The following is a 25,256-nucleotide window of genomic DNA, read 5'->3' on the forward strand; positions in this document are numbered from 1 at the left end:
ATGCCCCCATGCTGAGTTATAAAACCAAGGTTTTAAAGGGAATTAAAAACAACTGTAAAAGTGTTTTTTTTTTTTGTTTTTTTGTTCAAGGCAGGCGGCTATTGTCCTGTCTCAAGTTTCCATTCCACTGACATCATTTCAATTTTAGCTGATGTTTAGAATAAAATGAAGCTGTGTGACACTTGCGTGCCTGAAAGCATTTATTCCAGTAGGATTGGTTTGATACAGAAAGCCTTTGTTTGGTCGCTGGGATGAACTTACGAGCACAGCAGCGGTGGGGTACGAACAGACGATTTCACCAGCATGGCGGAAGTGGTGTCACAGAACTGCACACTACTTTTATGACCTACTAACATCCAGCTTTCTGTGGAGTCAGTTATCAACATATACTGGTATAGATTATATAAGTATACTTGACAGTAGCAGTATCCAGTGTCCAGGTTGCATACACATTAAATTATGTATAAAGGAAAACCACTTATTAAATGTTTTTTCTTTTCAAGTTTACCTTTAGAAATGGCAGCATGGAAATTTGTCAACCACTGCTAAGCATATATGACATGTTAGTAAGAATGTATTCCTCTCCGCTCTTGGCAAACTCCACACATACCAAGAATAGGATCTAACCCCCATATTAGCATTACACCTATGCTAGTGAAAACGCAATGATATCCAAGTTGAAATGTATGAAGGAAACAGTAAAGGAAAAAGCTAAATAATGCCTTTCCTTATAGGAACTGCTTGTGCTATAACGGTCTACAAGCAGCAGTACTTTGCTTGCTCAGTTATAAATTAAATAATTACTTTTCAAACAAATAGCCGTCATTACATGTAAATGCCATGTTTTTCTGTACATATTAATGGCTGTACTGCACATACAATGGCTGATGTCGATATGTATTAGAAGCATCACTAAGATGATGCAACCTATGTGACAAGATACAAAGATTTTGCTGCCCATATGGAATGGAAGCAAAACGTGGTGGTAAACATAAGACACTCTCTGTTTTCCTCCACTTTTATAGCATTCCCCCAATCGGTTCTTACACCTACAATGTGCTCTGCTTGTTAAACAGACGATGTCATGAGAAGAGACGCTCACCAAGCACATGTCAACTAGAGAGTGGACCTACCTGGACAGTGCCATCTTCCCTCCCCACAGCCGCCAGGAGCAGATCAGAACTTAGACAGCAACATGTTAAGGAGGACTCCTGCCTGCTGCTGTGACAAATGACTTCTCCAGTCTTTCCATTAATTAACTAACAAAATAAAGATGGAATGAAAAAGATCAGTGACTCTATAAACGTTCTTGTTAGTTCATGTGACAAGCTAAGGAACAGTTCAATTACAATACAATAGTCATACAATATATTTAAGATAATATAAATAACAATAAAAACAAAATGTTAGAATAACGAGACCTAATAACAAAAGCATAACAGGGTGATAAAAATATCTAAAGATATACTTAGCATGCCATAATCTTACCTCATTACATTCATATGACAAATATATGTTAGCAGACATGAAAAAGAGAGCCAACAGATTATCCACCCACCTATCCTCTTCATACACGGAATTCTTTTCAGTTATTGATGCAATTTGCAAATGTGATTACAGCTTTCTAGCTACTATGTATGATTTGTAAAAGGAAAAAATGGCAACAATACGAATGGCTGTACCATGATTTCTAAATTATACAGACAAATAAAATAAACGGTTTTATTTTTAGATACAAGGGTCAGAGCACATATTGCATTCATTTTTCAAATGTGTTTACTAATGAATTAGGCTGGGTACACACTGCAGAAAATTTCTCCCAAATCAATATCGTTAACGATTTTACTAATATGACTGACACCGATCAGCATACACATTCACAGTATACACGTTTTACAAGATTTTCCGTCAACTCTGTGCTCCTCATCTGTCATAACCATCTGCTGAAATGATGGTGACTCTGTAAACTATAAGGAGTTCTGTCTACACTGCTGGTCGTGAGTGTATATACACTTTAGAATTTGCCAGACATCATTCTATCTTTTATAAAGATTTTTAGTCTGTTCATAAAATCAAATGAAACGATACACTGTGCCCTGGGACAATAATTGTTGATCGTTAGAGCGTACACACTAATGCGATAACGGGCTGAATGGTTGATTTATCGTGTTATTGGCCCAATAATCGTGTGAAGAACCCATAGAGTGTAGCAGCCTAAGCAGGGAATAAAGTAAGTGCAGCTCACGGAAAGCAAAAGAATGATACCGGCAGCACAAAGCATTTCCGCTTAACCAACTACTGCATCTCTATGTGTAAACAAGTTTAAAATCGGAGGAGCTAGCCAAATGTAGCAAATACAGGGAACTAAAAGTAAATAGCAGCACATAATATTTAAGAGAGACACCTGTGAAATTGGCGTGCATAGACTATGGTGTCAAATGTACTTATGTATACGATCATACATCCAACTTGTTAGCTGAATGAACCCTTCTTAGCAAGGGGGGAAATTCTGGGGGGGAAAAAGTGTATTTGTTGAGATTTTTGTCTACTTGTCCCTAGTCAATGGATGCAATTCGTTTTCCAGGTGTTGGAAAACCCTGGATGTAGCTTATCACTAGTCATACAAATAAAGTTACTGATTATGCAGTGGATGATAAAGCACAGGCAGCTTATTTTTCCAAATACTGTCTCACTTAGAAAATACCATAATTGTTAATCATGAAAGGTATAGGATCAATTACCACCATACTTTTTTGTATAAGGGTTTATTTCAGCAGTGTGGAGCAACAGCCTCAAGTATAGTGAGATTTAAAAAGGACCAGGGAAGCACAGTGGCCTAGTGGTTAGCACTTCTGCCTCACAGCGCTGGGGTCACGAGTTCAATTCCTGACCATGGCCTTATCTGTGTAGAGTTTGTATGTTCTCCTGGTGTTTGCGTGGGTTTCCTATGGGTGCTCTGGTTTCCTTCCACACTCCAAAAACATACTAATAGGTTAATTGGCTGCTATAAAAAAAATTGACCCTAGTCTCTCTCTCTCTCTCTCTCTCTCTGTGTGTTAGGGAATTTAGACTGTAAGCTCCAATGGGGCAGGGACTGATGTGAATGAGTTCTCTGTACAGCGCTGTGGAATCATTGGCGCTATATAAATAAATGGTGATGATGATGACTCCTGTCTTAACCCACACTGCTTGTGACAGTCAACCTCAGCTCATTACACTGTTTAGCGGAGTAATTGTCACAAAAATATTTTGTGATTGGGACTGAATAACAAAATCTTTGTCTCACAGCACATGATTTTTTTTCTAGTTTTTGAACTTTGTGGATAATGGTTTTCCAGATAAGAGATCCCACATCTGTATGTGATATTATTATTATAATTTACTCACCAGTAACCGATCTTCCTTGTCAGGTGCCAAAACAATGACTTCATCTTCACTGAGCGCTACATCAAATTCACGCTTTAGGATTGTGCCTGATGGCTTGCACACCTTACTCGTTTCCCAGAGCTGTTTTTATGTCAAGGTTAAAAAACAACAAATTTGATCATGTACATTTTGTTTTATACATATGACTTTACTGCACAGCACATTTCGTGTGCTAGCAGAATATATATACATGTAGGGCTGCCATTGTAAAAAAAATAATAATAAAAAAAATAAAAAATTAAAGTTAAACATTTGGGAACATAAATACCTATAAGTGCCGTATTGTGCCTAAAATTGCTCTGCGCATGCTCAGAAACTATACACCAGCAAATGCAAAAGGACACTTCAGACAGCCTACAGTTTCAAGGGAGGAACAGGGAGGGGAAGGGGACTATGCATGTAGTCAATGTACAGTAAGGGTGTGCCAAGGTTGAGCGCATGCAGCAGTGTCCAATTCAAGCTCTGAGCATCTGCCAGGTATGTGCTTTTCTGTCGTATCACTTGCACCAGATATAGAGCAGGTGTAAGTGCTAACTGACCGTGAGGCTGGTCGCGAATGCTTGCTAGAACATGTGCTTGCAATCTGTAAAATTGTATTTTATGTACAGTAGACATTAATATCATCCCGATAAATATATTTCATGTAAAAAAAAAAGTAAAATGTGCTTTTATTTTGTAAAATTGTTTTTCACTAATGATTATATTATTTTTTTATATGCGTACTGACTGTACTTTATATATACAATTGCATTGTGTGTATCATGCAGTGTGCTGGGTCGGTCTGCATATGGCAAGTGCCGTACAGGCAGAGGGTACCGAGAGCCGTATTCAACTAGAAACGTTTGAGATCCTCTTCTTGTTGAATATAGCCACACCTGCTTGCATTTCCATCTATTTAAAAAATATGCAAATTGCGTTCCTTAATGAATCAGGCCCTTGGCGTCTGCTCAATGTATAAAAGACCCTATATAATTCCTTAATTCTGTTTAGGAAATAAATACTGTAATATCATCTTTAAGAAATATTCCCTACTATTGCCATTGATCCAAGCATAGATAAAACATTAGAAGACATAGAAGCATATGGTATTTGCCTCAAACTAGAAAGAGCAGGTACAGCTGGTATAACAAAGTCTCCACTATATTGCCCTGTAAAACATTATAGGCATTCTTCTTAACTACTGTGCCCTCAATCCAAAAAAAACCAGCAGGTAAAGGTTTGGAGGAATACCCAAATGGGACAACAAAGAACTTATTTATCACTCTTTAAATTCTGTAGAAAAGGCATAATGCTCTTTGGCTGGACTACCTTGGCATCACAGTCCCCATAACAGCAGGAAGAATGCAATGAGGGCAGTGATGTAAAGTCACAAGGCATTGCTACTACATCCTTAAATCAGCTGCCAAGGAGAGGCAGAAATTAATACATTAGGGCTAAGATTTTTACAAATGATATCTAAAAATATCTGGTAAAATAAATTAAAGATTTAAATGGAGACATAAGGGGCCTGATTCATTATGGAAATTATGACAAATAAAAGGAGTAAGCTCTCTCCTGGACAAACCATATAATATGCACCCCTTGTGCAAATTGGTTTATTATTTTGCACATAAGTTAAATACTGGCTGCTTTTACATGTAGCACACAAATATTTGACAGCTTTATTTTTACACTGAAATTGAAAATTGACCTAGGACATGCCCTACCCCAACTATAAATCTGTCCCCACATTTTATATTTACCTTCCCCTCCAATGCAACATGGTTTTGCCCAGGTACAAAGTTACCCCTTTTTTTGCTTTCCTTTCCTTAATGAATCAGGCCTAATATCTGTAGTGCCAGCAGTAGGGGTGAATCAAGAGACCCGTTGGCAGCTTTCTTAATATGGTAGCCTTTGGTTGGTACACATAATATGGCATACATTTCCCTGAGTTGTACGAAATTATAAATAGCATTCAGCTGTGAAGCCTGGCTTGGGCATACTGTCTTTTACATCCTTAAGTTGTCTTACTATGTCCAGGAATTCCCCATAGGCCTTTATGATTTCAATTAGCCCCAAATGTGTTGCATAATATTGTAATGTAGCCCCCAACCTTGATCCTTTTAAAATATTACAAGACAAGCTGTTCAGCTAAATTTCCAGAGCTGCATAACATTAATGGTCCCTGAATACTTGCACTTCCATAATTTCCCCTATGCCATTTTGGAATCCAGTAAGAGGCTGCCCAGTTTTCCCAATGATTGGGAATGCACTGTTCCTGGTACACCTCCCCTCTGGCAGGTGTGGGACTCTGGACAGGTCACCAGTCCATCAGGTACCAGAGGAGAACAGTGCCTGGGATACTGCAGTGATCAGGAAGGTAGAACTGGTGATGCTGCAGGGGCTCGATCATTAAATTAACCCTCCTCATACTAGATTTACTTGAACTGTTGCTGGAAGACATACGTGGGGGTGAAGCACTACAGAAATGAGATTGGGTGCAAAAAACACCCCTATCACGTTATCCATCACCAAAATCTAGAATCTATAAACACGCTGTTTATAGAACACTGTGTAATTCTTACTCTCTCTCATTACTCTATTTTTCTCAAAGTTATATTTATATAATAACCCTCATTGAGCAAATGGACTAAACTCTTGTAGAAATAGAGTAAGTCTCTAAGATACCGAAGCATGCAACAGGCCTTCATTGAGCATGTGCCATTACCCGTGCATCCTTAACAGAAAGGCAATGCGAGGCCTCTGTATTCAGGTGGACCAGCCTCACTGGGTTGCCCTACTACCTACATAAGCTGCCTTAGTAGTAATTTCGTCATTGTTGCACATTAAGCAATTTTAAGATTTAAGAGAAGTAAAATAGAGAAACAAATTACAGGTCAGTAGCCTGTAATAAAAAGCAAAACCATTTTTTCAATCATAGTAATCCTGTTAATGTCCACTAAAGTACACAATTCTAGTTTAAGATAAGGCATTGATGCATTCACAATATTGACACAAGGCATTCACTTTCATAGATTTACAGTACATTTTTTGCATGGTTTCTATGGTGTATAACTGAGTGTTTGCCATATACAACTTAAAAGGGTGAATTTCTTTAGCCTCCATTTGACAGTTAGTTTACAGTGATTGAAAGCTGCTTTACCACCTACCACCCAGGGCTGTAAGAAAAACCGGATGAGCCCAGGAAGAAATGCAACCTATGTGTGTAGGAGGGTAGTACAATTTACCTAGTAGATTGTAATGCAGCATTTCCAGGTAAACGACTATTCAACATTTAACATTTCTACTTATTATTTCCAATACATGTCGGGAGTACTCAAATAACAAGAAATTAATGCAAAAGAAAACTATTTCAATGAGGTAAAATACCTTCACAGTCTGGTCATCTGAAGATGTCAAAAATGAAGATCCCTCCAGAGAGAATTTGACGCAATGAACCCAACTTACATGAGCATTGAAGTCAGCTATTTTTGTCTTGGAGTCTATATCCCACAGCTAAAAAGACACACTGAAATTACAAGTCTGATTTTGACATATCTACTACAATAGGTTACATGGTTCAATCTTGATGGTAGATTGTTGAGTTTAGCAAAAAATAAACACTTTAGGTCTCATTTAGAGTTGGATGCATTTACGTTCTAAACATAAGTATAAAAATGTTGTTATTAAAAAGTAGTATATGCACCAGGCAAAAAAAAACCAGTGTTAATAGTAAATGGTAAGTCATTACCTTATTTGTACACAATATAAAGTGCCATATACATATGAAAAAATACTGTCTTGACAGTTATTAATAAAAGCGAATTTCCATATAAAACTAATAAATACAAACACCTCCACTAACGTTCTTTACCCCTTTAACCAAAATAAATGGCAATTTTTTTCCTGCAGCTTACCAAACGTGAGGGAGTTGTGGGGTGGGGTAATGGCATTAGTAGGGGTAAAGATAAGCTTAGATTTGGACATGGCAATTTTGAGGGACCGTTGGGTCATAAGGCAATTGGACACATGGGATAGGAAGGAAAGGGAGAGTTCAAAGGAAGAAATGTAGAGTTGGGTGCCATATGCAGGTGGTAGTGGAGGCCAAAGGAGCGTATGAGTTCGCCTAGACAGGGGGTGTACATAGAGAAGTGTAGAGGGCCAAGAACAGAGTCAGGGAACACCAATAGGGAAGAAGAGGATGGGAGCAAGAGTTAGAAGTAGAGATACTGAAGGAGTAATCAGAGAGGTAAGAGACAAACCAGGAAAAGGACAGTTTCATGAAGGCAAAAAGAGTGAAGAGAGTCAAAAAGAAGAGGGCGATTGACAGTTTTGTATATAATTAATCATTCCGCTTTTGACACTAAGTGTAAAGTCCAAAAAACTACATTACCTGAACAACATAGTGTGACAGGGCCATTGCTACAATCTGATTGGTTGTGCAGAAGTCACAGTATAATATGATGCTTTGTTGACATGCTTCAAGTACAGACACAAGTTCACTGCTTCCAACATCAAAAATCTGTATTAAGTAAAATATTTGTTAAGTTATATTTTCAAACTAAATAGAGGGGACAGTTGTATGTCATCCCACTGTGTAGGCTACCAGAAAACCTAGGTGTTCTGTCCCGTCTAGACAGAACATTTATTTGTCCAGTAATTTTTACATTATACAAAATAAAAGAATTTTAGGGCTAAGGTACCCTCAACATGATCAAAAATTGTCCACCCAACATATCAAATATTTCCCTCCATATATGTATATAATTGGACGGTATTAAATAGAAAGTAAAGACACACTTACATACAGGTAATTACGTGCAGTCACCATGATTCTGGAGCAGTCATTAGACCAAGAACAGCATTTCAGCAGGAATTGTGACTCATCGTTATTTTGGAAAGACTTTGTAACATCAATAGACTTATATTCATTAGCAGAAGATACATCCCAGAGCTGTAGAGATAGAAACAAAGTAGAGAGTATTTACTTGCTGTATTCTGTACTAGTAAATAGCCAGATTATAGATTTTAGCTTCAAAACATTTTTGTTAGCACATTAGGTCTCAAGTCATAATAAGCATCATACATACTGAAAATAATACATCATGTCATTTTTATAAGAAATGGATAAAGTTGGTGCAACAAAATCATTAAATCATTTGTCCCAATTGAGTCACACTGTGTATCTTTAAATAGCAAGGGACACCAATCATGTGTCTATTTTCACAAGATATCAGCTTTGATTCAGGGTTTCCAATATCTACTCACTTTTAAATCAGAAGAACACGCTTAGGAATCTTAACTGGTAATGCATGAAATAGATACAGGAGTTTTTGCATGCAGCTATCCAACCAAGCCAAAATTCTTTCTAGCTCAAGATCTATGCAAATTATTAATTAAGGTGAAGGGGTGAGCTCTGTATAAAAGTTTGTAGTCTGTATTCCTAAATACCTAAATTACTTGGCATTCGGGGAACTTGTGAAAACAGGTAGAGAATCACAGCAACTGTTTTATAATTATTAATTTAAAAGTTTGAAAGAGTCTGTAAATTAACTAATTCCTGAAACAAGTTTGTAAGTGAAATCAAAGACTTCATTAGAACTATGGCAATGTCATCTGTGAACATTGGTAATTTGCGAACATCAGAATTTAGGTGAGACACAGAAATATTTTGATTGTCCCCTATACATTTATCAAAGGGCTATAAAAAACAGCAACGAAGGGTAAAAGGGGGCTTGCAGTCTTGGTCCATTAGAGACAATGGGGTCGACATATATGGACTAAGAATGACACAAGTAGAAGGGTTAGAATAGACTGTGTGAATTGCTGTAGGAAAGAAATCTCAAAGATTGATGGCACGAGTCCCAGGTAACCCAGTGAAAGGCATTTTTGCCATTAAGCTGGGAATTACAGCTCATATCTTTTGGGCATTGATATGGTAGAAGATGATGGCAAGTCTTCTGGTATTATCCATTGACTGATGTCGAAAAATGAAACCCATTTTATTGCAGTTTAAAGTAGGTAGCATATGATTTAGTTTTAAAAATAAAAAACTTTGGCAAAAGTTTTGATATCAACATTGAGTAGCTAAATAAGTCTGTTGCCATCCCCTTCTTTTGGGATAACTGTTTAAATTTGTAAGATGGGCATAGATACCCAATTCATGAAACCATTTAAAAGTTTAGCCACATGAGGTAGCAATAAGACAGCAATATTTGTATAAAAATTGGCCGAAAAACTGCCAGGGCTTATTCTCCTTATTTGTCCTTAGGGCGGCTTTGACAACAGGCAAAAGTTCCTCAACTGAAGTTGGCTTATCAAAAAACTGTTTACACTTATCAGAAATCTGTGTAAAGTTACAATCCTCCAGGCAGGACGCAGTGCAGATAGAATTATTATGAGGATTCAGTGAATGACAAGTCTGAAAATCTAATGCACATGTAATGTTCACATCAATAAAGTACCTGCTTTAATGTCTTCTGAATAATATTTTTACCTAACCAGTGATTTGCTTTTCAGCAAAAAGAGTTAGTAGTATAACGAGTTCCCCGTGTTTAGAGACTTTTTGATTCAATGGGCTACTCAGTCATGGACCACCAGTAGATGAAATGGAAAGACCCAACAGTATTGTATCCTGTGGTTCCGAAGCACTTTAGTAATGTTAAATTCAGTCATTTTTTTTAAAAGTGGAAGGTGCCACATCCTGAAATATCTGCAAGTTATGTCCTGAAAAAGGTGGGTACACAACGTGAATTTCTGGTACATGTAATGAACATTTCCTTGGTTTCGTAATAATGAAAACATACAACCATATTCCTCGGCGGTTGGTCTGCCGGAGCTTTAGACTGAAGTGCACAAATTGCGCTGTCAAATTGAAAGTCTGCAGAGGGTGAATTAGGGAGACATTGACGGAACAGTACTTACAGGTACTGTGATAGAGAGTCCACCAATGCCAGGATATTTTTGAAGCGGAAATTATTACAGCAGGAGCGACTCGCCACATCCTCCAAATCATCTTTCATAGCTTCCATTTCCTGACGAATGTTCTACAGACTCCTGATAGGATCAGATGTCATCAATGTTGTGCTCAAGAGCATCCGTATGAGAGCCCAGGGGAGTGATTTCCGTTTTGAGGTCTTGGATGACCGCTTGCATTTCATTTTATATTGAGGTCTGGCTGATTTTCATCAGTCCAGGTTGAAGTAAATCACTCCCTGGGAAGTAGAGTCATCAGGATCCATTTAAGAGGAGGAAGAGCCACTGGGAACAGAGGGATCAGGACCACTTCATATCTTCTATTAAACATGGCAGGTTGTATGGTTTTATTTTGTTGGTGAGACACTGTAGGGACGGCGTACTTGCAAGGAAGCAGAAAAGTCACACAATATTTGTAATATTAGAGCCAACCTGTTGAAAAGGAGAATAAATATCCCTGGGATCTAGACAACATTTCAGAGGAGGCCACATAGCTCCACCACGGACACGGACAATAATAAAACCAGCGTACTCTGGGAAAATTGAGCAGAAGTATACAGCTCACTTGGAGTGGCAAGAAGGACCCGGTAATGCTAAAAAGGTAGCCAAAATTAAGCGTCCAACATCCAGAGTTAACAGGCAGGAGCAGTATCCCCTCTAGCGTAGATGGATTCAGTGACTGAGCAGGGACCCCTGGTGTACAGAAATTCTTGAGGACCTCCACAGGAGAGGTGAAGAGAGTTTTATGAAGGCTAACATCCTAGCAGCTGAAGAGGCTGCAAAGGAGCTGCCAACTAGGAACAGAGGGAGCACATGGTGTGGGTCTAGGACCCAGGAGAAATGGTGAAGGAGCCACAGAACCTTTTACCGCAGCTATGTAGAGTCTTGCTGATAGTAGAGTGGAAGGGGAGCGGTCTGGATCAAGTCCTCTGATTGCATGCAGAAGAAGCTGTCAGAATCAATGGTGCTGGCTGCAGCAGGGACAAAGGCCGTGCTGAAAATACAGAGTCTTGGGGTACAAGATAGGAGCTAAAAGTACCTCCAGGTGGAAGATGCAGACTCCAATTGTAGGTACCTTTCACTGCTATGTGAATTGAACATTGGTATCAGAGTTACTCTTGATGCAACTCTGGAGCAGACAGGATTCACATCTGCTTGCTTCGGCTGCCATGCCACACCACATTTAGAGACTATTTAATAGGGTTAGAAGCGGATTTGTAAAATTTTTCTACCAACTGTAAATGTACTACAATTTTAGATGGGTTACTACAGATAAATTAAGGTCCCCTGCCAAAATACCATTGTTTTTACAAACATTCATGTGTAAAAGAAAGCTGGTTCATAGAGCCAACTTAATTAAGCTGTGTTTTTCTGAGCTTAACCATTACATTTGTGAAGCTGAAATTATAAGAAGCCCTCGCATGACAATGTTATGGGCTTCCCCATCAACAGTAGTTCTAAGAATGGGAAGAATATTGGTACAAAGCTAAATTTATGTAGAGAAAAGTTTTACAAGCTGCACAGGATATGTCCTTGTCACCATTGTAATATCTATTATTTGGATTAAATTAAGGGCAATGTGCCACCTTGTAACCAAAATATATCCAACATAGACCAGAAGACGGGATAAGGTGGTTACTTATATTGGTGCACACTTCAGACACTCAATAAATTACACATATTTAAAACCGTACCAGTTTATTTCAAATAACTAAAAGGAACTGGTAACTTAAGCTAGGTGAAATATTTAAACCAAGTCAAGTGATTATAAATGAAAAATGCGAATTAAAAGAAAAACAGTGACTGCTGTCAGCAATTATGTTCTCTTCAATCAAGATTATCAGTCGTAGAATATATGTTCCGTCAGCTGCTATAACATTATAATAATCACTATTGAGTAAGTCTGTCCAATTATTATTGAAATATTCGCATGAGCTCTCTTTGTTGGCTTTGACACTGTGATCACAATATATGTTAACTTGGACCCTAATACACTAATCTGCTGGAAAACAGCATAGGGATATTTAATATATAGATACTCATAGTTATCATGGGTCATACTGTGGGAAATTATTAGATCCACATGCTAAAATAGCATTTTGCTTTCTGGAACAAGATATAGAAATGAGATGTATGGAGTTACAACTTTACAAAATCCAATAACGTTTTTCTAAATTATTATTATTACTTTTATATCTCTCGCAGCCTGAGCTATTTCCTGACTTATATGTTCAAACTTGTGAGATTCATCTATAAGTATACAGATTTGGAATGATTGAAATCTGTTTCAAGATTTAGATATTTATGATTAATTCAATTAATTCAGATCATATCCACATTTTCATATTTTTTTATGGAATCATGTGTAGACACTGAGATCAAGTGGTATATTTACTAGACTGTGGGTTTGAAAATGTGGAGAGGTTGCCTATAGCAACCAATCAGATTCTAGTTATCATTTATTTAGTATATTCTACAAAACTATAGCTAGAATCTGATTGGTTGCTATAGGCAACATCTCCACTTTTTCAAACCCGCAGGTTAGTAAATATACCTGTAAGACTTATTTTATTCTTATCCCTTTCTCCCTTCTCTTATTTCGTAGCTTGGTTATATGTCCCGTTTTTGCATATTGCAAATATAAAATGCTTTCCTAGCTCATGTGGTTAAGGCTCTGATCTCCCTGTCTTACACTACCTCTATCCTCTTCCTTTACAACAATAGAAGAATTAGTGGTGTTATAAAAATAACTGATGATGATGATGAATCCATGTTCAATAACTTACACCAGACACATCGTAACTAACTTGATTGTGTCTTGATTGAACCGTAATTGTTTTAGAATTTACATAATTTGCACCAGTTTGTAACTATGTGTCCTTTTGATCTGTAGGTCACCATCCAAAATCCTCAATATTCCATGCCAACAGCTAAAAAAGTTATTTTACTACCTTATGTCTTGAGTGTTCCCCACACCTCTTAGACTGTCAGCTTATTTTGGCAGGTTCGACTTTACCTTCTGTTTCATCTCATTGTATATAGTTTGTTGTATCAGGATTCCATGTAAAATACTACAAAATATGCTTTATAAATAAAAGATAATAATATTATGGAATTACACTTAAGTGACCATCAGATTGCATTTTGCATATGGTAATATGATTGTTACATTATACATATTCACCAGCAGTACAAAACTGTGAGCCATTCATGTTTCAAGTGTCTTGAAATGATTTACTTTTCTTCTCCATCGATCTTGTTAAATCCTGTCCTCTATATTCACTGTCACAAGATCAGCCTAAACACCAGGATTAGGTTGTAACGAGTCGTGGAAGGAGGCAGAGAGGACAGGGTGGGCAGTACTGAATGCATTTAGTTTAAATTAGAATTAACCATAATGTGAGATCCTCAATGTTTCATTGTCACTGATAAACCATGCAAATTAATTAAATCATTCCATAATGTCAACAGCTCTTCATCCCAAAAAGTTAAAGTTGCTCAACTACCTGAATTTGCTAGACATGGTTAGGATGGCTTGTCAAATAAAGCTATTTTTTTTGTTTATAATTTTTTTTACTTGCCAAGTTTTATGGTCATCTGAAATCCTTGTATCTCTCTGAATGACAACCAAATAAAGACAACAAGAAGTCTCAGCAGCTCACAACTATTATAATAAAAAGGGTAGTGTGTAATTGTGATGTTGTGTATTGTTCTGGAGAAAACAAACTACTTTTCATTAACAGAATCATTCCAATAATAATGTTTGTTACAGAAAGTAAACTGCTGCAGTAATTAATAGATTTAAGCAGTAATGCATAATTTGTGTACCCATCTACTACCTGGCATTACCTTGATAGGCTGTATAATGAGAGAGAGCACTAAAAGTACTTTAAAGTAACAGTGCAGCCATTTCGATTAGCTCTTTGAGTGGCCTTATTTTTTGGTCACTTGTTTTACTAAAATACTGAACTCAGCGATTGTCAAGAATTCATGAGTATGAAAGTTCATACAGAAAAGCAGAATAGATCGATGGAAAAGACAAAAATGAGCGATATAATTAAATAAAATGTATATATAGAGCATACCAAAAACAAATCAAGCGAATACTCATTTCTACACTAAAACAGTAGTGATATTACTATAGCATCAAAATGGTTACAGAAAACTTACCATTAATGTTCCATCCATAGAACAACTGGCCAAATACTTATCATCAGGTGAAAATCTGCAATGGTTGACATAGTCTGAGTGACCAAAAAGTGTATTCTTACAATACTTCTTATCAATGTCCCACAGCTGTATATCAAAAAAAGATGTGTTAGAGTGATCTAAGTAGCAGATTTCTATTTTATTTCATGCCATTATGCTTGATTTCTATACAAAGTTGTATCAAAACCTCGAAATGCCAGACAATAAATGACAAATTGCATACGCTCGAGAAGAATTCAAAATAAGGTAACATGGCACAAACGTCCAAAATACAATCACCTAACTTTGAATTATTTTCCTCTTAGTTGTTTTCATCTGGCTCAGCCATTATGTGACTGGCATATGTTGCATTAGTGCTATACCATTATGCCAAGTACATACTAGTGGTTATACCTGGCAGTGCTGTGTTCTGTTTCATTTTATTTACAGTAGACCATGGAGAAATGTCCGCACACCTGGCATTATTGATCCCAAGGACACGTGCTTTGCCAGAATGGGATGGATCACAGGCAGATTAAAACCGCCCATATACACTAGCCCTTAAGAGGAACCACATTGTTTCCAAACTTAAACCCATTACCACCGAAAAAATGTGTGCGTTTATATGTTTATATCATAAATCATGGCAGGGTAAACCATTCTTTTCACACTGCCAGAAGGTACCAAAATCTTTCTATTTCCCACTCATTAAAAATGGCATTCCATGCTGGCTGGAGCAAAAAATTAATTTAGAACCATCATTAGGAAATAATCATAGCAGGATGTTCTGTGAAAACAAGTTATATCTCATGATACAAGCTTGATTAAGTTTGTATGTGAAACAAGATGGCTGCCATTGATAGACGTATATCAGTGACTTTGCCAAGAGATTTCAATAGCGATACTCAATCTTCACATCAATGATGGAAATGGAAACACAATTTTTAAACAATTATACTTTAATCATTATTCAGTGTATTTCCACTTTTTGTAATTCATTACTGTTACCAGTTTTGTACAAATTTAGCCGGAAAACACCTGTACAACAGTAAGCTTGTTTAGGGTTAATAAGTGATATTTACTGCTGAAAATCCTTTGATATTTCAAGATCGAGCAGACTAATAGTAATTATTTCTGCTTTGCCTTACAGACAACATAAGTGTATAGTAATTACAGCACCATTCCTTTCTGCCCCAATGAGCTAGCATAGTAATTACAGCAAAACAAGCAGAAAATGTGTCTGTCCATAATGGCACTTCTATTCTTTCTGCCTAGCTAAAAATAATAATGATAAACAGAAAGTGTAGCAATACTAATTACAATGTAAAATGTAGCTCTGCCTTCAGATAGACTGACGTACTTTGAGTGAGCAGTCATGGGAACACGTGGCTAGCAGGGAAGGAGAATCTCCATTGGTGAACTGACAGCAGCTGACCTGCTCGGAGTGCTCCTCGTAGTCTCTTATGAGTGTCCCTGTCACCGCATTCCAAATCTAGGAGAAATGGATATCTGCAACTTTAATGACCACATTATGACAGTTTTAGTTCACTTACAGTAATTGTGCTTTACTTGGTTACATTTCCTTGTCCTAGACAATAATATATTTACACATCACATCATCATCTATTTAATTATATAGGGCCACTAATTCCGCAGCGCTGGGCAGAGAACTCATTCACATCAGTCCCTGCCCCATTGGAGCTTACAGTCTAAATTTTCTAACATACACACAGACAGAGAGAGACAAAGGTCAATTTATTAGTAGCCAATGAACCTACTGGTATGTTTTTGGAGTGTGGGAGGAAACCCACGCAAACACGGGGAGAACATACAAACTCCACACAGATAAGGCCATGGACGGGAATTGAACTGCCCATCACTTATTGGTAATAAAATATGTTATATGATAAGGTTATTAATTATGTTCAAATATAGTCATTTAGCCTTACACTGTCAGTGGCCCTTGCCAAAATGTTAGATCAGGAGACCCCTTTGTTTTTGTGTTGCGTTGGTTTCAATTAACTTAAAAAAGCAAATTTTAGGGACAGGTCGGGCTTTACTCTAGAGACATTAAGTAAATATATTAATAATTAATGTAAAAAAGGAGAAACTTTTGTAAAAAAATATATCCCCTATTTTATTCTGCATTTGCTATATTTGTACTTTATTAGAGGTGTGGTCTATGCTTTTGGCCATAATCATACTTATGTATGCATGTTTTATTAGATCTTTTTTAACTTTATATTTATACAATTTTAACTTTTTTTTTCCATTACATTTACCTTGAGAAAGAATGTATCACCACACAAAACACTGAAGTTCTAAGCTTTGGCCAACAGTCAGATGAAGAGTGTGTCATGTGAGGTGGGATTTACAGTGATAGACCCCTGAAAGAGTGATAGGCATCACCGGAAATTCTAGGTCAATGGCAATCCCCTATAGAAGTGCACAGGAAAATCTGTGATGTTTTATTAACCTAGTACCAGGAAAAGAGTGCAAGGAATTTTATTCCCCCCGTAAAATTGGCATTTATAGTGTAAATGGTATCCTGCTAAAAGTATAGGCAACCACAATATCTTCTATCTCTAAGGACAAGTGAGTATCAAGTGAGTGACTTTGCATGGGGGGTATGGAGGAGAGTGTACAGGCTTTGGCCATCACCCACTAAAGTTGGAACATCCCCAAAATGTGCAATCTCGGACCCTTGAGGTTCTGACCTATTCAGTTATATTAATTGGGAGATCACTAAAATGTAAAAACTGGTCTGGTCATTAAGAGATTCACGTGTCAAGAATTGCACACACTAACTGTTGAAGTCAGTAAATTGAAATTATGCGTAGAGCATGCTACGGCGTGGAAGGGCGTATCCAGCCGCAACACGTGGCAATAACAGTTTTTACACTTTAGTGTACAATCGCACAAACACACACATTTGTAAATAGTACACATTAATCGTAGTTGCAACACATAGTTATTTATGTCGAAATATAGTAGTGTTTATGTGTAATATTATAAGTTATATGCATATTAGTGATACATATGGTTCAGGTTAAAGGAAATGTGTCATGTCTGATATCATATTAATCCCCTTTACATCAGCAGCTGTCCGGTGCATTCGTCGAAGAGATCGCACATTGCATACTCTAGTTATTGATGTTAGGGAATAAACCTTTAATATGGTGCAGACTATAATATGCTAATGGACTGGTTGTAACTGGAGTTTTGGCGGGAAGAACAGAGCACATCCCCTGGAGAGATGACCCCCACCTTTGGATTCCTTAGATTGAACCAGCCTATGATCTACAACTCCCTGGACCTTCCTTAAACCTGGACCAATAGCAGCAAGCCACACCATCTGCATTGTTTCACTGTATTTCTGTTTGCATATAAGCAGGAGCTTTTCATCCAGTGATCAGACATCTTGTCCACAGACTTCAGGACTGAATGACTGTTCGCTGGATCCAGAGCGCCTGCGATAAGTAACGGCTGTACTTATTATTATTTCGCTTGAATTATTCTGCTACTTTTTGAGAATAAATATTTGTGCGTTGGAAACACTAATCGAGATTCGACAATCGTTATTGGATAGCGACAAAACGCGCTTAACAATTTATAACAAATATTAGTATTTTACATTGTTAAAGCCGATTAGAACAGAGTTTGTTTTAGCTCACTCTTCATTTAGTGAAAGAATAAGAAACTCATAATGTAATATCTCCTTGAAAAGAAAATAATGACTACAGGCCAAGAACAAGAGGTCCAACTTCTGAATCATATGAATGGTATTTGCAACAATATAACAGTCTACAATAAAATGACTTTCACAGTACATGTAGATGAGAACATAAACATATATTATTATTATTATTTTGAAAGATTAGAATTCAAAATAGTCTAAGTTGATTTTAAAAAAAGCTACAGGTGCTGTTATATAAAGGAGAATTGAAACATAGCTCAAAAATTGTTAAATAGGTTATCCATTAAAAGAGCATTATATCCTGTGTTAATCCTTGCATACACAATAACATAGGTTGGGTACTATCTGCTAAATTTCATATGCAGTGCAGTAGGCATCAATATCACGGTCTACAACAAACAAGTCTATAGTCCTGTCAAAGCATAAAATACATAGTAAATAGCATACACGAACATACAGAAACAGTGGCCATTAACCAATACTACTTGCATTACAGAGACAGGAACTCACCTTTACTTTCTTGTCTGCTGAGCAGGTTGCTATAAATCTGTCATCAGCAGAGAATGCACAGCACAGCACTTCATCATCGTGAGCCTCTATGTGAAGCAGATTCTCCCCGGTTTCACTTTTAAAGACCTGGCAGCCAACACAGAACAGAAGCCTGGTTAAGCCATGCTGCCAGCTGGCTGCATCTCTACTAGGTGTCTCACAACATTGGCTCCTGTGTTACGTGCTGCTCTTTCTGGAGAGAGCTTGTATTTCATAAAAACAAGGTTATGGTAACCAGTAAATCAGCTCTGGAGCAGAGTACACATATCACCATCTATCACACCTGTCCAGTGTCTATTAATAAGATTTATAAATAAGGAAGATTTGCCCTGCACGATCTTGTGTTGCAGACATTTATTTATGAACATTATAAAAATATATTCCAAATCATATGCTGAACATATTATGTGCAATATATTTATGGGCAGTGGTGAAATGACAGCAATGAATATTTGTGGTAATCTTTCAGATGTCTGTTGATAAATGTACAGTGTCGAGAATAGAATGTTATATGTAACAAGGGCAATACATGAAGAGGACATTACTGGCCTATCTGGTCTTTATAGGGGTGGGGAAGGGGGGGACTGGTTGTCAGAGAAGGAATGGGCTGCAATATATTTAGCAATTACTTAACTAGTTACTCGGTTTCACTGGCTCAAACCAGAAAAAAAACTCTCTCTACAAAGAGAGGAAAAAGTCATAGCCCTGGTTATTGTTCAATAGGACAAAGCTTCTGGTCAGTCATAGGCTTCCTCTTCTAATGTGTGTATATATGCCTCACAGTGCTGGGGTCATGGGTTTGATTCTGACCAAGGCCCTACTTGTGTGGAGTTTGTATGTTCTCCCCGTGTTTGTGTGGGTTTCCTCCCACAGTCCAAAAACACTGGTAGGCTAATTGACTTCTCCCAAAATGGACCCCATTCCCTGTGTGTAGGATATGGAATTTAGATTGTAAATAACATATTTGTTGCATAGAGTCCAGTAATGGTTGGAGTTATATAAATAAATAATAATAATAATAATAATATTTCCTGTAGCTGAATAGCATTTAAAAACATGTGGGGCTGGTGTCAGCCCTCTGCTTGGTAGGAGTATACAGCTATTAAAGGCAATGTCCACTTTAGTAAAACACTAAATATTCACTAACTAGCTAACAAAAATAAAATGCTGTACTAATACTTATCCTGCTGTAACCATCCTGTGATTACAGTAAATATTCTGTGTACTAGTGTCCTCCTCCTTCGTTTTCTTGCCCCTGATAGCTCCACGGGGTCAATAAATCTGCTAATTACACCCCAAATCACAAGGCAAACCATGGAGTTTGCAGTCTGTGGATGTACGCAATAGCCGGGTTAAACAAGAAGCGGGAAGATGCTCTGATGGACATTTACTGTAGCCGCAAAACAGTACACAGATGAAAGTAAGAATTACTGCTTAATGCTACTTACATATAGTAGTTAATGAATATTAACAGTTCTATTAAAGTGGCCTATTTTTTGCATTAAACAGCTAGACACATTCATGTTATTTCTCTTCCAGATTTCACATAACAATAGGTGTTCCTGATATTCTAGTAAAATACAGCCACTTCCTCTTATTTTGGTCAGACCTTGCTGTAAAACACATGAGTAAATCATCAGCTACAATATCCTCAGCAACAAACAAGTGCAGCTACAACAGAATACTGTCACTATACAGTTTGTGGAGCTACCTGTAAGGTCTTATCAGCTCCACAAGAAGCGATCCTCTGTCCATCATGAGAAAAGCATGCATGAAACACTGCGTCTGTGTGTGGGCGCACTGCTAGGCTGGCCAGGTTCTTCATGCTTTGTTTGTTTCTACAAAACAAGATCAATGCAATATATGGACAAAAAATAAACACTAGTATGTCTTTTTGGGCACTGTGGTTACTTTGTCTTTTTACGGTCGTTACACCACTGGATGAAAGAAAGTTTCAATCTCTAATTGCTATAGAAAAACATCCTCCTTCTAAAAGCTTGTCCATAATCCATAATTTTCCAGGTCTTTGTCTTGCATGTGCCAAGAATGCTGGTAAGCAACATATAGAACACTCCCCATTAGACCTATATCAGATTTACACTGTGTGTTTTTATTTTAGAACAGCTGTGCCCCAGTGTGAAAAAGTAAGTTTATCTGGCATATTACCAGAAGCTGAAAATAAATACAGTGTTTCCTCTGTACCGTATAATGCCACCCTCACTTACCACTATTTTTATTCTTTGTAAAAACATGTATTAAAATGTATTATTTCCATTATATGCCACCCTCTTCACAAGGTCACCCTCACTATTACACCAGAATCAAGAGTGTCACCTACATTTTCTTAGGACACAAAAGACAACCTTGGACTTGATTGATAGGTTTTAGTGATGGATCTCGTCCATTGTGAAGCTCATGATGAGTGGTAGGATCGAACTAGGTTGATCAGCTTCCAAACGTCTGGATTTTTAGGTCAACGTCACGAAACCCATGGTATCACAGCTGTTGTGGAATTGCCTAACCCTGGTCTATACCGATCTAATTCCCTACAGCCATATCACTGAGATTTTGCTTTCAGATTTACATGCCAGTTTCTGTTTCTGTTTTGGATTTAGATACTTACATCCAATTGACATAGAGTGATTTTTGTTTGAGTTCTTCTTTGGCTCGTCGAATAGACTGTTTGTATACTGCAGAATCATCGGGCTGAGAAAGACCCAATTGTACTATGTTTATGTGAGAGTTTGATCCTAGGAGATGCCCATTGACAGACAGAAATTCCTGAAAATCTTCACGTGCTTTGCTGTCCTGTCAAGTCAAAATAACTTCAGGTTGAAATATGTTTACGAGAATATTAAAACACAGGGGAGCAACTTAGTAAACATTGCACTAAACAGTTGTCTGGAATTGCTATCAAAACCCCAATTTTCTCACCAATCCTTTCATGTCCAAATTTTCATTAAAATTATGGAATTTATTTCAAGTTGATTTAAACATAAACAGATATTTTAATTGTAATGGCTCCCAGCCTGGAAGGTACCAGCCGTTGTGCCTGCCGCCTGCCAAATGTTGAATTGTGCAGTCACTTCTCCCTTGAAGGGTTGGATTGCACTCAACTGGGTGGGTCTGTTACCTGCGACTACCTGTTGGCTGAGCTGCCCACTCATCCAGATGAGACAGACAACTCACTTATGAATTCATTAGGAAACAATGCTTAAAAGGATTGATGGTTCAGGGTACCTCATGACACAGGAACAAAAGGGACTGTCTAACACAATGGCTTCATTTTGTTTTCCATAAAAGATTTTACCTGTTTATCTAGAATGTCTCGATAGCAAACAAACTCATGAATAAGGTGTGCCGGCCCAAATAATCTTGTTTTTGATTTCAACCAATCCAGTGAAAATAGAAGAGAGCAGAGATCCTGTAAAATGGGAAATAATGTTAAAGAGAAACAACTTGGTTCCAATGTATCAATGGAAAGCAGAAGACAAACCCAAAACATTTTAAATAGAATATGATAATATACCCCGTATTGAATGCTATTATTTATTCGAAACTATGGAACTGATGTTGAGTTGGAAGCATATGCATAAAAAACAAGCTCTAAAAATTTGTACGTAAAATAGCGTATTTGCTGAGTCAGAGGCATATCTAGCTCTACACCAGGCTTACATCAGGCCCAGATACACTTACACCCAACCAGATCATAAGAGCAAGAAAATAGGATTTTTTATACTCACAATAAATCCTTTTCTCTGATTCCATCTGGGGGACACTGCTACCACGGGTTGTAGGTGGGGAGCATTGGAGTTGGCACTTAACTAGTTAACCTGTCACTTGTAACCTGCTGACAGACCCCTCCCCTCTGCAACCCCCTGTAGCTCCTCAGTGTAATTCCCAAGGAAGGGGAGAAAAACCAATAAAAGACCAGAACAGCAGAAGAGCAGAAGGGAGGGAACGCAGTGTACCCCAGATGGAATCAGAGAAAAGCATTATGAAAGATCCTATTTTCTCTTTTATCGACACCATGGGGACTTACAAAAGCAGCCCCCCTAAGGGAGGGGCCGCTCTGACTGGCTGGCCTGTAAAACATTACGGCCAGAGCTAGCGTCAGAAGACGCAAAGACATTGAAGTGGTAGAATTTGGCATTGTGTGCACTGAGGACCAGGTGGCCGCCCGGCATAGCTGTTCCGCCGAGATCCCATTCCATGCGGCTCAAGAAGCTCTCACTGACTGGGTGGAATGGGCAGTAATGCGACTGGGCACAGATCGGATCGCACTGATGCAAGCATACTTAATTGTTGATATAAGCCAACTCAGAAATGCTCTGCTTGGAAGCAGGCCAACCCCGTTTATGGGGATCATACAACACAAAAAGAAAATCTGAAAGCCCAAGTTCCGCAACTGAAAATAGACTGATAGGGTAGAGACCCGAACTTTCCGGGAACCCAAACGGAGGCCCATTTCAAGACCATGCTATAGAATAGCCATAAGACGAGGCAGATTAAAAGTCACAGTATGGCGGCCTCTGCTCTCACACCACTGAATGTAGGTTCACCAAATCCTGTGATAAATACGAGCAGAAACAGGTTTCCTAGCCCACAAAAGGGTGTTCCCCACCCTGGAAGAGAACAATGTCTGTGAATCAGACCCGGCGTGGCCATTCGGGCGCCACCAGTATTACTGGCAGTCTCCCTGCCTGACCTGCCGGAGAACGCGTGGAAGAACTGGGATTGACGGAAATAAGTAACCCACCCTGAATTCCCAGTGCATGGTCATGACATCGACGTCCACCACCAGCGGATCCCTGGCCCTTGAGCAGAACTTGGCGGTTGTGCCTCATAGCCATGGGGTCCAGATCTGAAAGACCCCACCAGCGAAATAGCATCTGTAAGACTTCCGGATGGAAGGATCATTTCCCTGGCATTACTGTGTGTCGACTTAGATAGTCCAATTCCAAGTTTAGCATGCCTGGGATGAATACTGCCGAAAGCGAGAGAACGACTAGTTCTGCCCATTCCAGGATCTGAGTTGCCACCTGCATTGCCTTGGCACTCTTGGTCCCCCCGCTTGTTGATATATGCAACTGCCTTGGCATTGTCGGATTGAAGGTGAACTGGAAATCAATGAAGAGCCTGAGCCCTCCTCATCGCCATTAACATGGCATTCAGCTCCAGGATGTTTATTGGAAGGGAAGCTTCCCTTTTCGTCCAAAGGCCTTGGAGGCGAAGATTAAGGGCCACAGCCCCCCAGCTCTGAACACTGATGTCTGTCGTGACAATAATACAGGACTCTGGTGCAAATGACTTACCTACTACCAAATGATCCTGAAACTCTCCACCAGTGAAGGATCGACCGAGCCTCCTGAGATAGACGGACAGCCTGGGAGTTCAATCTGAGATGAGACCCTGACTAATTTGTTAGAAGATACCACTGAAAACGTCTGGAGATGAGTCTTCCGCAAGGAATAGTCTCAGTATTGAACCGACCCACTGACTTGAGCTTGACCCGCTAGACTGATCATGTAGCCCCTCATCATGATCCCCTGAATCCACTGATCTGGGGAAAAAGCTATCCACTGTTCCCTGAATAACCGCAGATGCCCCCCCCAATCCTGCGGCATGTCTTGTTGAGGAAGAGGAAGAAGACCTTCCTCTGTGGGAATGTCCTCTGGAGCCCATGATTCCGTGGCCCTGGCAACCCATGCTGAAGACAACATGGATCTAAATGAGGCTCCTGCAGCTACGTAGATGGATTTTAAAAATCTTTCCACTTTACAGTCAGTAGCTTCCTGAAGGGAGGCTGTGCCCGGAACTGGCAGAGTGGTGTGATGCAAAAGCCATGCCACCAGAGTGTTCACCCTTGGTACCTGTTCCCAACGGGGAGACCATGCGTCTCTTCACTTTTTTAAAAAGGCCCCAATCCGCAGATGTAGGCTCATCTAGGTCTAAGATCCTTCTAACTGCCAGGACCAGATGATCAATGCCCTAATTTCTGTGAGAATCACCAAGATCCGTGACCTCAGGGCCGTCTGTCTTGTAAAGGATTTTCCTGTCCTCTTCAGATGATATCTCTGAATCTGAGATATCATCCCATAGATTGTAAGCTTGCGAGCAGGGTTCTCTTACCTCTCTGTCTGTATGTATAAACCAGTATTGTTTTATTAATGTTTGTTCCCAATTGTAAAGCGCTACGGAATTTGCTGGCGCTATACAAGTAATGTTGATGATGATGACTGTCGTCTTTAGATGATATCTCTGAATCTGAGACTGATTAGTCTTTTTCCCATTTGTTTTTGGACCGAGAAGATCTTAGAGAGTCTAAAATTCTGCTCAGTCTGTCAATGCCCCTAACCAATGATGTGGACCATTGCAGGTTCAACTACAGGCCCTTTGAAGAGCAATAGAAGATGAAATGCCAGCCGGTCCTAAATCTGCA

The 25,256-nt window shown here is 38.6% G+C and overlaps 1 protein-coding gene across 5 annotated transcripts in view; it reads right to left on the reverse strand.

Moving 5' to 3' along the window:
- Window positions 1-25,256, reverse strand: part of APAF1 (apoptotic peptidase activating factor 1) — a 69,173-nt gene that overhangs the window by 14,254 nt on the left and 29,663 nt on the right. For 4 of the 5 annotated variants that reach the window (XM_075209230.1, XM_075209231.1, XM_075209229.1 and 1 more), the window contains exons 11-21: window positions 22,125-22,238; window positions 21,438-21,622; window positions 20,526-20,652; window positions 18,776-18,901; window positions 15,929-16,060; window positions 14,551-14,676; window positions 8,210-8,359; window positions 7,799-7,927; window positions 6,796-6,921; window positions 3,388-3,507; window positions 1,134-1,259 (exon numbers count right to left, since the gene is read on the reverse strand). In XM_075209230.1, the coding sequence (XP_075065331.1) occupies window positions 1,134-1,259; window positions 3,388-3,507; window positions 6,796-6,921; window positions 7,799-7,927; window positions 8,210-8,359; window positions 14,551-14,676; window positions 15,929-16,060; window positions 18,776-18,901; window positions 20,526-20,652; window positions 21,438-21,622; window positions 22,125-22,238 (1,461 nt within the window). Of the gene's footprint in view, window positions 1-1,133; window positions 1,260-3,387; window positions 3,508-6,795; window positions 6,922-7,798; window positions 7,928-8,209; window positions 8,360-14,550; window positions 14,677-15,928; window positions 16,061-18,775; window positions 18,902-20,525; window positions 20,653-21,437; window positions 21,623-22,124; window positions 22,239-25,256 lie in introns of those variants that run through there. The other variant, XM_075209233.1, reaches the window with a different exon arrangement.

The sequence above is a fragment of the Mixophyes fleayi genome, chromosome 4 (assembly GCF_038048845.1).
Source record: "Mixophyes fleayi isolate aMixFle1 chromosome 4, aMixFle1.hap1, whole genome shotgun sequence".
In the NCBI taxonomy this organism is placed as follows: Eukaryota; Metazoa; Chordata; class Amphibia; order Anura; family Limnodynastidae; genus Mixophyes; species Mixophyes fleayi.